Source organism: Metopolophium dirhodum, chromosome 1, assembly GCF_019925205.1.
Source record: "Metopolophium dirhodum isolate CAU chromosome 1, ASM1992520v1, whole genome shotgun sequence".
NCBI lineage: Eukaryota > Metazoa > Arthropoda > Insecta > Hemiptera > Aphididae > Metopolophium > Metopolophium dirhodum.
This window is the reverse complement of record NC_083560.1, coordinates 112,381,105-112,396,726: the sequence shown is the minus strand read 5'-3', so window position 1 is coordinate 112,396,726 and position 15,622 is coordinate 112,381,105. Positions and strand designations below refer to the sequence as shown.

The 15,622-nt window shown below is 27.6% G+C and overlaps 1 protein-coding gene across 1 annotated transcript; it reads left to right on the top strand.

Moving 5' to 3' along the window:
* The first annotated feature begins 445 nt into the window (after nucleotides 1–445).
* LOC132950970 (uncharacterized) lies at nucleotides 446–2,128 on the top strand. Its single transcript, XM_061022615.1, has 4 exons — nucleotides 446–499; nucleotides 609–762; nucleotides 848–978; nucleotides 1,022–2,128. Exons 1-4 carry the CDS (start codon nucleotides 446–448, stop codon nucleotides 2,108–2,110), a joined length of 1,428 nt encoding a protein of 475 aa, XP_060878598.1. The 3' UTR covers nucleotides 2,111–2,128.
* Nucleotides 2,129–15,622: the final 13,494 nt, after the last annotated feature.

Here is a 15,622-nt window from a genome sequence, read left to right as displayed (position 1 = left end):
ACGCAATAACTTTTAGTTCAATTATTCACCTCTAGAGGTCGTTTATTTCATTCTAGAACCAGTAGTTTCATAATGACATGGTTACTTCAAAAGTGAAATAAATAGACATATTGCGTTATTGAACTGATAAATGTTTGTAATTTCTGAGTTGATACCATGAATATAAATAGACCATCTTTATAATAATAACAATATTATTATGTATATTTCTATTATTACCGTGATCATGGACTATCTTCAACCGTGGTTGATACGAATTAATGTAATAAAATATTTTAATTATTATCAACGATTCATTATTACCATTAACCACAAAAATATTTGTATCGCGACTCGTGAGTTGAAAATCATTTCTGTCATTTTGTTTTCAATTTACTATTGTCTTAACGACTTAGCAGAACAATAATTGAATATTCATATATTCATTATTTTATTATTCAACAAAATGTTACGTTCTAAAAGGGCCAGATTGATGACAGAAGTTGCTAGATCTAACACTGTAAGTATAAATTAATGACATTTTTACCAATTAATGTGAAATTGGAATAGTGTGGTTATGATAGTACCTATACACTAACAATATGATTATTTTTTAATATTATTTTTAGAAACAGAATGAGACTGTTACTGTAGTTAAAACTGCATATAGTGGATCAATATTTATGGATGCAACTAAATTATCTGATGTGCAAGAATGGGTGAATGAAACGGTGACATTTCCTGTTTCAATCAATGTAGAGAACGACGACGATGTCATAACAAGTAAACTAAAGCAGAAATTATCATTTTTATATTAAAAAAATATTATTATTGTAGCAATTATTAATAATTATTATTCAATTTTTAGGTGACATTGAATTAGGTGATTCATTTGATGAAGACTATGATGATGAAGACAAAGACAAGAACTATGAGCCTCCATTAGTCCAAAGTACTGAATTTGTTGAACTGCACGAAAATAATCAAGAACCTCCATTAGTCCAAAGTACTGAATTTGTTGAACTGAACGAAAATAATCAAGAAAAATAGCAGAAAAAGACTAAAAAATGAAGGTAATTGGAAAAAAAACATACAAAAAAAATTAAGAAATGAAGGAAAAACATATGTGTCAGGTTCAAATTTAAAAGTAGTCGCTGCCAGAAAACTAGGAGTTCCTTGCAATGAAAAATGCAGATTAAAATGTATTAATAATATAACTATTGATGAACGTAGAGTAATCCATGAAAAGTATTGGGAATTGGGAGACTTAAACAGACAACGTGAGTTTATAATGAGACATATTTATTCAATAAATCCCAAGTATCGAGCCCGTCTAGACAGTATGAGATCCTTAAATTATGGTTATAATCTAGAAGTTAATAATGTTACCATTAGAGTGTGTAAAACAATGTTTATGGCAACATTAGGTATTAGTAGTAGAGCTATTTTTACAACCACTAAGAAAATGAATGATGGTATACTTGATGTTGATAAACGTGGTAAACATGGTAATATTGGACGAAAAGTTGATGAAGCAACAAAAGATACAATAAGAACTCATATTAAATCATTTCCCACAGTACCATCCCATTATTGCAGGGCAAATAATTCCAGACAATTTATTGAAGGAAGTTTAAATATTTCAATGATGTACAGGTTGTATATAGAAATGTGTAGAGAACAAAATATTGAATATGCCAAAAAAAATATGTATCAAAATATTTTTAACAGTGAATTTAATATTTCATTCTTTAAGCCAAAAAAGGATTTATGTATGTGTTGTGAAGCGTTCAAAAATTTAAATCAATCAGATGCAGATAAATTTGATGTGGAAGACCAGTATAACAAACATCAAGAGGAAAAACGCTTAAGCAGACAAGAAAAGAAATATGACACTTGTGATAAAAATACCATAATTAGCTGTTTTGATTTGCAGGCTGTATTAATTACACCACGTGGAGAGGTTTCTCAATTTTATTATAAAAGACGCCTAGCAAGTTATAATTTCACTATTTATAATGTGAAAGATAATGAAGGGACTTGTTATTTTTGGCATGAAGGAATGGGTAACAGAGGTTCATGTGAAATTGGATCATGTCTGTATCAGTTTATAAAAAAAACAAGAAAATAAAGAGAAAAAAGTTGTGTTTTACTGTGATAATTGTGGAGGACAAAATAAAAATAAATATGTAGTGTCAATACTAATGTACTGTGTTATGACTCTAAACATTCCATCAATTGCTATAAAGTTCCTTACAGTGGGTCATACTCAAAACGAAGGAGATTCAATGCACGCAAGAATAGAAAGCGAGGCTCAAAGAATACTAAAGAGTGGTCCTATTTATGAACCGTCTCAATGGGTGAGTATAATCAAATGTGCCAAAAAAAATGGAAAACCTTATATAGTAAATGAAGTACAGCAAGATGAATTATATGATTTGAAAAAACTATCAACAGACCTAGGTAATAATTATAATATAAATGAAGATGGTGATAAAGTGTTGTGGAATTCAATCAAAGTTTTTGAAATAGAAAAAGATAATCCTACAATATTGAAATACAAGACAAGCTACAATGAAAAAACTTTTAAAAATATTAACGTAAGACAAAAAAAAAGAAAATCAATTGATTTCAATATCCCAGAGTTAAGAACATTGACTACATCTGGTACAATTAGTGATGCTAAGAAAAAAGATCTTTTATCTCTTTGTCATTGTAATGCAATTCCAAAAAGTCATTGGGCATTTTATGAAAACTTAAAATCATCAACAACAGACAAAGACAACAATGAGAATGACTTAAGTGACTAATCCAGAAATGTGTATGATAATAATATAATATTATACAATGTCAATATAAATTTGCTTATAGGTATGTTACTTATAATAACAAAGATACAGTTATAAAATACAAGTTATTTTTTATTTCATAGATTACCTATATTACGTTTTTACTTCTACAATAAATTGGTTATGTTATTTTAAATTGTAAATACTTAAAAATATTTATTATTTATAAAATACCTATCTAGTTAATAATTTATCATCCTAGTTAATTTATGCAATATATCAATTTATGTGTATAGTTTTTCAGTTCAATAATGAAATAAGTCTAGTTGTTGCATATATTTAGGTAAAATTTTAGTTCAATAATGCAATATGTCTAGTTATTTCAAAATGTTTGTAATATTTTGATTCAATACTGATATATGTGTTTAAGTACACTTTGTAAATTAATTATACTTTAAATTTATATTATAATTGGGATTTGCTTATATAGTAACAAGTGCATTACAAATTTGAATATTCTATTTATAACCAAAAATTATATATGATAATTCTAAAATATTAGGTTTTTTAAAACTGTTATATCTCAATAATAGTTTTTCTGAGTTATTGCAGTTTTGAACTGAGGCGTCGATATGTACACCTTGCATTTATACGTACATTTATCTACGATAATTGTACGTAGATTTATCTAAGATATTTATACGTAGATAACTAAACGGAATTTTAACGAATAATAAATGAGAGGGATTTAATCTACACAGTTACACGTATTTTATACGATAAATAAACCTAGAAAATTACGAATATTATTTATACGTATAGAATAAACGTTAAATATCTCTCTTGTCTCGTTTGACCAAAAATTATCCTTAAATTACACTAATATCAACAAAATATTATCATCGTGTATGGTGTTTATACGTAATTATGGTATACCATTTACGTAGATTATACGTTTAATACAATATGTATATTTGCTATGTTATGTAATACCTACGTGGCTACGTACCTGTGTGGCTGTGTATGAAGTGCATTTGGAAAACAAAGTTGAATAAATACTCATATGTAATTTGAATGCAATATTTGTATAGGAAGATACTTAAAAAAAATAAAAAGTCTGAGGCACTAGGGTCTGCCGCGGTAAAGCTATTAAAAAATGATAACGCAGCAAGTATCAAACACTGTGTAATAAAATAATGTATTTATGGCTAAACTGTAAAATCATGGAAACTGAGATACGTGTTGTTGCAGTGTCGGCGACAATATAGGTATACATTTAACATTCTGACAGCACGTGCGTAAAAAAATTAACACAGAACGGCATAAATTACAGATTGTCAACAAAAATTCGAGCCAGACAGATTAACTCATAAACAAGTCGACAACTTCAATTTATGGCTAATTTCATCATTAATAAATATATATCGTATTTATACCTGCTACCTGCAAATATACCTACAAACAATAACTGACATTCGACCGCAGACAATAATAATAATATCTTACGGTCACACTTTTTCGTCACGAAAAAATATTTTAAGTCACTACGCCAGGCCCGCGATAAAAGATCTGCAATAGCTTAATAATGATAATGATAAAAAACAAAAAAAATATATCTATAAATAAGAATTAATATAATTACAAAAAAACTCAATATAATGAAAATTAAATAAATCAACATGGGGGTCATTAGCTAACTTAATTTTTCAATTTGTAGGCGAACCAAGTTAATAATTTGTTTTTTAGAATAGAATATAAAACGATTTTTCAAATCTAGTTCGACAATGAGGGACCTTAAAATTAAAGAAACTCATTAATTCAGGATAGTTTATATTATAGGTGGGTACTTTTTTTAAAACGTTTACTCTATATTTACTCGTGAAAAAACTCTACGAATGTGGTTAAAATGCGACTTTTGCAATGCATTTGAACATTTCGGCCTTTGTACGTTACAGAATATAGGTAGGTATATATTATAATTTATAGACTTATAGTAGGTATACGCGCATACTCCGGCCAAGCTGCCGTATTATACTTATATAGGTAGGTACATGCGAATGTGCGATCAATACCCATGGTACGGTAAGACGAACCGACGTTGTGTGATGTACACGCCAGAAAGCCAGTAAAGTTTGAATTAGTGTGGAAGCATTAATATAAGATGTGTACCTATTTTATTATTTATTATGATTTATTATGTATGAGTTATGTAAACTGTCATTTGAATCATACTGTACATATACAGAGATGTGCGTATTGAAGACAACATCTGTACCTACCTACTACCTACGTTATAACTAGGTTAGATCTATTACGTTGTACCTATCTATTATAGTATATACTTACTGTATAGCCACCATACAATCGTATTAGGTAATTGCTGCAGGACCTAAAAAAATCGCGTGGTATAAAACGAAAACCCAAATATTGCAGTAGGTACGGAATCGCATCCCACATTATAAATAAAACAAATTCGAAATCAATAAAAGACTAATTTTATTCTAGGTGTTTCTACTTTCTTGACAAAAATCAAAAATGAATGCATGGGATCGAGGATGGTGAACCTTTTAGTATTTGCGGGAACAAAAACTCTAGGTAAACAGTCGTATCAGTATAAATTAATATTTTAAAATAAGCACTTTAAAGAACCAAATCAGATATTTACTGTTTAAACTTTTAAACTTCACATTATTTACTATCAAATATTAATATGAACACATCAGTGGGGCGCCGAGTGCGTACTTTAGGTGGTTCAAATGAACCACCTAAATTGGGTGGGTGGGGTGCTTGTTGGCTTTGAGGTGTATAATAATATAATATCAAGTTATAATTTAATAGGCATAATTGTAATTTGTATAAACTTGTGAACATATTACATAGGTACCCAGTACCTACAGCTATAGGCTACAAGTTACACAAGTTTAAAATAAAATACATTAATTTACCGTGTACCGTGTCCATAACTGCATAAGGATTATTGATTAACGATATTTAAACAAAGAATAATAAACATTATGAATAGTGAATGCGTGTGTCGAGTGTTCTATATTTATCTTTGGGCAATAACTATTGTATAGATTATTATAACGCGGACCTGTCAGCTGTCACCAGTTTTAATACAAATATAAAATAATAATACACGTATAAATCTATTTTTGTTTTTTAAGAAACATTTGGCTTGAACAATATTTATTTTTACTTATTTTATTTTGATATGAAACGAAGATACATTGTACTTGGTAGTTGGTTCGAACTTTCGAAGACCGATGTTCGTCTCCATTTCTTGAATTAAAACTGTTACTGTATTTGGTTATAAATCATAAGTACACTCGAGTCTCAAATCATTATTGTGTTTATTATTTTTATTTAAAATGCCTGTGAATTGTGATACGTGTAATAAAATTAGAGGAAATCTAAATAATACAAATTGGCAGACACGTCGAGTCTTTTTAAAAAAAAATTTAAAAAAACAGAAATCAATACACCTTCATTGCCGATTATCCGTTCGATTGTTTCTATTCAAAATTATTTTTCAAAAAAAAAGAAAAATTGATGAAACTTTTGAGTTAGGTAATTATTTCTTTTTTTTTTTTTAATAGTCTGATAGTTAATAAATATTATAGAACCTATGTAGGTACTTATTTTTCTTTGTAAATACTTGATTTATTGAATACCTAATTCATAGATAATAGATATAATTATATAAATTAGTAATTTAAGTAGGTACTAAAACTAATAATTTTTAAGTAACAACATTAAATATTAAGTAATAGTTGTATCTATATAAATAGTTATCATAGCCCATACTATGTAAGTAATTAGGTTATATATTTTAGTATATTTTATTTACAATATTTTAAAACAGAAACAATTTTTTTTTAAACTAGTACAAAATGAACAAAAAATTAAAAACTATTTTACATTTTTACTCGATTTTTATTTTTATACTTAATTAGGTAACATTATTATTGTGAGTTCTTTATTAATATTATAATATAATTATTTGGTTAATTTAACTTAAAGATTTATTCGATGAATTTTGAATTTTGACTTTAGTATATTAATATTTTATACATAAATAATATGTACATTAACTTCAATATATATTTTTTTTATCAAACTAATATTTATAAAAATAATAATGATATTCAATCTTAATTTTATCAAAAGAATTTTAAATCTATTATTATTTATTTTCTAGTCTTAGTAGATAGGTAATAATGTTTACTCATCATTACTAATGTAAAAAAAACATTCTATGTAAATTATTCAGTGTATTACCTAATTTTTTATTTTTCTTAATTTCAATTTTTCTAAAATTTAGAAGCTGACGTCGACAATAGTTATGGGGTTGACCAAAGTAGTGGTATTGATTTGGCAGATAATAATGTAAAGGTAAACATTCCAGGTAAATTATTCAGTGTATTACCTAATTTTTTATTTTTCTTAATTTCAATTTTGCATAAAATTTAGAAGTTAACGTCGGCAACAGTTGTGGGATTGACGAAAGTAGTGGTATGATTTGTCAGATACTAATGTAAAGGAAAACATTTTAGGTAAATATTAAATCACTTTTAATATTTATTTTTAACACATCAACCAGAAATAAACTTTTTAATTATAATATAATACAATTTATCATACTATATGAAAAATATAAGGTTGGTTATATTGCAAGCGATAAAAAAAATTAAGCTAAATATTGGGATTTGACTAAATATTTATTTTACAAATTTATACATTTATATTTTAATATTAAATATTCTTTGTTCAGTTGATTCAGGTACTTGCATTGCATCATTAGACCCAAAACAATATGTCGGATTGAACAGTTTAACACCTGAGGAGAAAATTATGATTTTGAGTAGAGGACCATTTCAACCACAAAAACATGAACTTGTGAATTTAACCTATCCTCAGGAACATGGTCACCGATTTACAACAGAATATTATTATAGAGTTATGCCAGATGGTGATCGAATTCAAAGAAAATGGCTTAGTTTTTCTGTAAGTAATGGTCGATTATATTGTCTATATTGTCATATTGTATGTTTTTTGGAAAAAATGTTCAAAAATCTTGGACCATTGATGGATTTCATGCATGGCAGAGAATAAAAAACATTGGTTCACATGAAAAAACTGAAGCACATATAAATGCTTCTATTGTGGTTAAGTTAAAATTATCAGCTATACCAGTTCTTCCACAAATATATGAGCATAAACGGAAACAAATTGCTGAAAACAGAGAAATTGTTAATACATTAATTGAAATAACATTGTTTCTTGGTAAACATTCACTACCATTTCGAGGGCATCATGAAAATTGGGAAGATAGACTCAGAGGAAATTGTAAAGCCCTTACTTTACTAACCAGCAAATTTTCACCATCTTTGGCCATTTATGTAGATCGTCTGAAGTTCCGTGGTAGGAGTGAAATTAATTTCCTCTCTTGGCAGAGGTAAAATCAATTCTACTGCCACATGTTTAAGGACAACTATACAGAATGAAATTAAGAAATCTAAGTATTTCAGTGTATCAATTGATACAACATTTGATGTATCAAGACGTGAGCAACTTGCATTTATAATACGTTATGTATGTTATAATGACCATGTATCAATTATACGTGAAAGACTTCTATCACTTAAGGAATCATCATCAACCACTGGAAAACACCTTTTTTCTGTATTTTAAGACATTTGTAGTGAAAATGCTCTAGATTGGAAATCGTTCCTTGTAGGCCAAAGTTATGATGGAGCTAGTAATATGAAAGGTGAGTATGAAGGACTACAAGCATTAATCAAACAAGAAAATCCATCGGCTATTTACACTTGGTGTTATGCTCATCGCTTGAATCTAGTTGTAGTTCAATTTTGTAAAAGTTCTGTAGATGCAGTTGATACATTTGGTATTTTAGAAGATTTATTTAGTTTTATTTCAAGCAGTAAAAAGCGAGTAGCATTTTTTGAAAACCACCAAAAAAAAAAAGAAATCCTCAGGAAAGAGTAAGACGATTAAAAAGAGTTGAAACTACTCGATGGTCATCCTTCTCCAATGCTCTAAAAACTGTCTTAATAACATTTGATGATATTAAAACTTTAGAAAACATCAAAGAAACGGAAAAATCAGATTTTAAAGTGCGTTGCCGGGCAAATGGTCTTGTTGATTTTTTACTAACAGAAAGATTCATATTAACAGCTTTGACATTCACAAAAATATTTAATATCCTTGATCCAATAACTAAAACATTTCAATCTCCTGACATTGATTTATTGGGAGCTGTAACTAGCCTCCAGGTAGTAATGAAAGACTTAAAAAGTCTACGTTGTGATGATGAGTTTAATGAACTTTATAATGAAGCTACAGACATAATTACAATAAGTCAATATGAATTTAAAATGTAGGCAACAAGTAGAAGTAGAAAGAAAAAGAAAATGCCTGGAGAAAATGCGTCAGATGAAACTATTGATGATCCAGTACAAAGATTTAAAATTAAAACATACTTATGTACAATAGATGAAGCTTCAACAGCAATTAAAAACCGTTTTAATTCAACATCTCAGGGTTTATTAAAAGACATTTCATATTTTTCAATAAATCGGCTGCTAAAAAATAAAAAAAGGTCCATCATTACTACCAAAAGATGTTTTTAAGGTATTTTGTACAATATATAACAAACATATACAATTTGAAGTTTTAAGAAGTGAGTATATTCAATTCTCTAATTTTTTTTTTCAATTTGACGTTGCCATGCATTCCAATTTAAATTGTCTTCATAAAGATATTGAAACAGAAAAAGATGATAGTGCCCAAGATAACGAATCAAGCAATTATGAAGAACTGAGCCAATTTGGAGACGAAAACAAAATAGTGAACAATTTAGGAAGTATACTCAATATATTTCAAGTTTGCCATACTTCTGGATTAGGAAGTATATTTCCAACATTGTACTTAGCTTTAAAAATAGCTTGTACATTGACTGTATCCAGTACTAGCCCCGAGAGAACATTTTCAAAATTATAAATTCTCAAAAACCGTTTACGTACAACTATTTCTCAAGATCGTTTGGAAGATTTAATGATTATAACATGTGAATCAGATGTTCAAATAAACAATGAAGATGTCACTACTATATTTGCAAGTTTAAGTTCTACATTATCAAAAAATCTAACTTAAACTTTTAAATAAATAAAAAAAGAATAAGATTGTATAATTAAATTAAAATGTATATTATACAAAATATATAAAATTATTCATAATCTAACCTATACTGCTAAAATAGTAACATTTATTTATTATTTATGCTTCAATATGAAAGCATAAATGTTTAAATGTATAAAGTAAAGTTGTGTTAGCAAGGTGTTAAAATTATAAAAATATTGAATATAAAATAATGTTTCCATAATATAATTTGCTACCTATTTACTATTATAATTTATTTAAAACGGTAATAACAAATGACTAATGATATAATAATTTTTAGTTTGTTAATTAAGTTTGATGGAATTTTATTTTTTAAATTAATATGTTAAATACTTATATGTATACACTTAACTTCTTTTATGGTTTTAAACTTTGTCTCATCGGTTTTATTTTATTTTTTTAAAACTGATGAATTTATTGAATTAAATGAATTTACATTGTGAATATAGCTAACTTTCATCCACCACAGTGAGAACAGGAGCGTATACAAGGGAGGGATGTGGGGGTCAGATCCCCCCACAATAGGCCTTTTTTTAAATTTTATAAAATAGTGTTCTTAATGACTTAATGTAAGGAAATTACAAGGAAAAAAAATGGCAAGGATTTTTTGTAAATTTTTATTTTAACACATTCAACAATTAATTAAATATAATTTACTTAATATTAATCAGTAATCATATATTTATTTCATATTCATATAATCGTATTATGCGATATTTGATAATATGTATATTATATAATATTCAAGTATAATAAATTATTATAAGATAATAATATGTGGCAGACCAGCCACGGGCCGTCGCCAGTCGCCACCGTCACCGATATCAACGCGGCGGAGACGACGCCCGCATGTCCGTGCGTATAATAATACATTTTCCTATACATTAGAAAAAAAAATATAAAAATAGCTAAAAATAGCTTAAATAATAAATATTATTATCCAAAAACAAAAATCAACAACAAATATTATGTCAGTTGTACGAACAAGTCATAACAGATGTAATAGTACCAATGCCGATTGCCGAATTGAGTTAATTGTGCGAAAAATAAAATATAATGAGGAAACAACAATCTTTGAACAGTTTTTTTAAACCATCCTCGATTAATCCTCCTAATCCTATGACCAAACGAAATTCCGATGATGTCGATGATGATTCTATTATTTCTACATCGCCTAAAAAAAAACATTTGAATGGTTCAGAAATTGTTGAAGCTAATAATTCAATACAGCGTATAAATGATATTGGGTTTAGGTATTTTTGTTCCATAATAATTTGTTTGCAACTGATCCCCCCCCCCCCCCCATACAAAAGTTATGTATACGCCACTGAGTAAGAATACTACTTGCTGCTGCTTTATTAGGTTTTATCAGTAACATTATGTATGTATAGTACATTATGGTTAATATTATATTAAAATAATTTCATTGATACGTATATAGTTTTATGTTATATTTTGTTAAAATGTATTAACTATTGGCTATTGGTCCATCGGGTGGGTGGGTGGTAGGTTCTAAACTAAGATGATATTTTGAACCACCATTTTTGAAGGACCCCGGCGCCAATGAGTCATATCTCTTATTGATACATTCATTAAAATAGGTACCTAATTAAATATTAATTTTTATTGAGACATTTTTTCCTGTTTTTTTCTAGCTGATGGTTAATCCTAAGATTATAATTGGCAGATTTAAATTGAATACGTCATGCTGATGCTGCACTAATATATTAATATGTTCCAACACGATTGCTTGATATTGATTTAAATAAATTTACGGAAGAAAAAAGCTGTTCGCATGCATAATAATACATTAATATTATGTAGTACCTACCAAACATTGTCAGTAAAGAAAGTCCTATTTTTTTCATAGAAAAAAATTAACTTGGAATACTTTTCTACTTAATAATAATCAGGTGTTTGGTTTTAATATTAGGTAACTACTCAATTTTGAAATTTTTTTTTCCAGTTCATTATTTAAATTCGTAATAATTTACTTCTCAAAATTATATTTTCTTGAATTTCTATGAATTCCATTTCTAAATTTAATCCACTCAAAACCAGTTAGTTCAAGTTCATCAAATATAAATAATCAAATTTAATAGTTAAAAAAAATGTTATAAAAATCAAAAATATCTCATGGTTATAAATAGTGTGACTTTCCGATAAACTGTTTCTTTTTGATAGAGGTAAAAAAACTTGTTGGGAAACTTCTATTAAAATTTCTCATTTCTCAAATTTTTCATATTATCTATGAAAAGAAAAACTTTTATACATTTCTAATTAAATAATAATTTACGAAATTTAAAAAAAACTATCAGCTATGAATAGCTCAAAAAGAGTTAAAATAGTTTATAAATGTTACCATTCATAGAAAATGCTTATATAAATATTTACTGAAAATTTCATGAATCTATGGTTATTCGTTTTGGAAAGACAACAAAATATCAAAAACCGACCAATAATTTACCGCTGAATATCAAATATCGTAAAAATGATAAGTTCAAACGCTCATAAAAAATTGATGTTCTGTTTAAGTATACTTTTTTTTTTATTTGCGTTTAAAGTTCAAATTTCTCAAGTTATGATTTTCTATAACTGTTGAATACTTTTATTTAACAAAATACTTTTATTATTTTCTATACATGATATAATTTTCAAAATATTTTGACTCGTTCCAAGTTTTTTATGGACATTTTAAATTTTAAATTTTTTTAGTATATCTTTCTATAAATTACAATAAAATGTTAATTGTTGGGTCAAAATAATGTTTGAAAATTTAATAGAAGGCTTCTAATATATTGTGACAATACACATAACATACTAACTTTAAATAAATGTTAATTTAATGTAGCAATATTATAATATTAATCATTAAATAAATGTTGAGTTTTGATTAAAAAACGTTAATTTTAACATTAAAATAAACTTGCATTAATATTGATTGGACAAAAACTCTAGGTTGAATTAACACTGTTCTAAACACACAACCAATGTTGTTAAATAAGCTCAATGAAACCTTGATTTTAGTATTTAAATAATATTTATTTAAGATTTAATAAAATCCAAATAAACCATAATTTAACCAAAAATTGGAAATTTATTTAACCTTCATTACCAATGTTTAATAGTTACTAAATGATTGCAATGTATAATAACACCTTAGAATTTTGGTATATTAAGGTCATATTTATACAATGAGTTATGACTCATAGTATAAATAAAATAATAACATACAATATATATTATGGGGACACAATATACTCAAAACTGTATTTGTATTCGATAAAAAATCATAACAATATTGAATGTATGTATTTTAGATTCTGAGCGAAGCGATGAATGTATTGATTTTACAATGATGTGTGTTTTTTTTTTTTATTTTTGTGTCTGTCATCACCTTTTAGGACAGTAAAAGTGCTTGGATTTTCTTCAACAGTAACTTTTCTGATAGGAAAGTGAATCTAGTTGGTACTTTGGTGGGTCAAAAGTAAAAATTTCTTAGTAGTTTTCAAAAGCGACGTGAAAAACAAAAGAAAAATTAAGGAAAAACTGGAATTTTTACGCAAAATCTGTTTTCGAAATTTTATCTGTTGAGTAAAAAAGCTTGAAAATTTAATAGAAGGCTCCTAGGTTATTGTTTCAAAGGCAGATGAAAAAACTTAAAAATCCTTAGTCACAGTTTTTATTTATAAGCATTTAAAGTTCAAATTTTGACAAAATACGGAAAAATCACGAAAAATAGCAAATTATTTTGAGTTGAGAATTCATAAAAATTTTTCTTTTTAAATCTAAGATTTGGAAATGTAATATAAGATTACTCATAAGTTTGTCTACCTTTATCAAAAAAAAAAAATGTCTAGAAGAAACTTAAATTTTTTTTTTTTATGAGCGTCTGAAATTTATATTTTTACAACATTTGATATTTACTTGATTTCTCATGTAACAATTTTCTTATTTTATTGTAATTAAAAAACGAATGACTGTAGATACTTGAAAATTTCACTGAATGTTTATATTAGCATTTTCTATACATATTATATTTATTGATATTTATAGAAAAAAAAATTAAAAAAATTGAAAACTGACAATGTCCGTAAACAGCTCAAAAAGAGTCAAAATATTTTCAAAATTTTATGGTGTATAGAAAATGCTAATATAAACATTCAGTGAAATTTTCAAGTATCTACAGTCATTCAAAATAAGAAAATTGTTACATGAGAAATCAAGTAAATATCAAATGTTGTAAAAATATAAATTTCAGACGCTCATAAAAAAAAAAATTTAAGTTTCTTCTAGACATTTTTTTTTTTGATAAAGGTAGACAAACTTATGAGTAATCTTATATTACATTTTCAAACCTTAGATTTAAAAAGAAAAATTTTTATGAATTCTCAACTCAAAATAATTTGCTATTTTTCGTGATTTTTCCGTATTTTGTCAAAATTGGAACTTTAAATGCTTATAAATAAAAACGTGACTAAGGATTTTTAATTTTTTTCATCTGCCTTTGAAACAATAACCTAGGAGCCTTCTATTAAATTTTCAAGCTTTTTTACTCAACAGATAAAATTTTATTGATATTTATAGAAAAAAAAAACTAAAAAAATTGAAAACTGACAATGTCCGTAAACAGCTCAAAAAGAGTCAAAATATTTTCAACATTTTATGGTGTATAGAAAATGCTAATATAAACATTCAGTCAAAATTTCATGTCCCTACGGTCATTTGTTTTAGAGTTACACCAAAAACCAAAATCGATTTTCTCGAAAACAGATTTTGCGTAAAAATTCCAGTTTTTCCTTAATTTTTCTTTTGTTTTTCACGTCGCTTTTGAAAACTACTAAGAAATTTTTACTTTTGACCCCCCAACTAGATTCACTTTCCTATCAGAAAAGTTACTGTTGAAGAAAATCCAAGCACTTTTACTGTCCTAAAAGGTGATGACAGACACAAAAATAAAAAAAAAAACACACATCATTGTAAAATTAATACATTCATCGCTTCGCTCAGAATCTAAAATTTGATAAATGTTGTCAAAATTTGAACTTTAAATGCTTATAAAAATAAATTGTGTATATGTATTTTTAATGTTTTTCAACTGCTATTGTAACTTAATATCAGGAGCCTTGTATTAAGTTTTCACGCATTTCTATTAAACAAATATTTTATTGACAATTATAGAAAAAAACTAAAAAATTTAAAACTGACAATGTCCGTAAACAGCTCAAAAAGAGTCAAAATATTTTGAAAATATTATGGTGTATAGAAAATGCTAATATAAACATTCATTATTAACCATCTGTGTGACGGGGAGTATAAGACCGTTCCCTCGGGGGTTGTTACACCTTTAGCCATATGTCGCGAGGGCGGCTCCTTCACGCCTTTGAGTGACGCGGTCACATCCCTCCGACGGGGTTACGTCAGGGCGCCCTGGCGCCAGGCTGACGGTCACCCGCCGGCTACTCTCGTGCGAGGTAGATTGTTGGGTCTCGTTGATCCTTGTCGGCGAGCGCTGGATTCGACCCAGTCAAATAGCTCCCTTTCTACTAAGACGCTACTCCCACAGTCTCCACGAGGCCATCCACATAAGTGGCGGACGCGCGGCCGGCTAGCGCGAGCACGTGGGGTACCCGCGCGCGTCGGCCGGACGC

Coding starts and splice junctions, on each gene's coding strand:
- LOC132950970 (XM_061022615.1), top strand. CDS start 446: ATGTTACGTTCTAAAAGGGCCAGATTGATGACAGAAGTTGCTAGATCT. Junction 500..608: donor AAGTTGCTAGATCTAACACT/GTAAGTATAAAT, acceptor TATTATTTTTAG/AAACAGAATGAGACTGTTAC. Junction 979..1,021: donor ATAATCAAGAACCTCCATTA/GTCCAAAGTACT, acceptor AAAATAATCAAG/AAAAATAGCAGAAAAAGACT.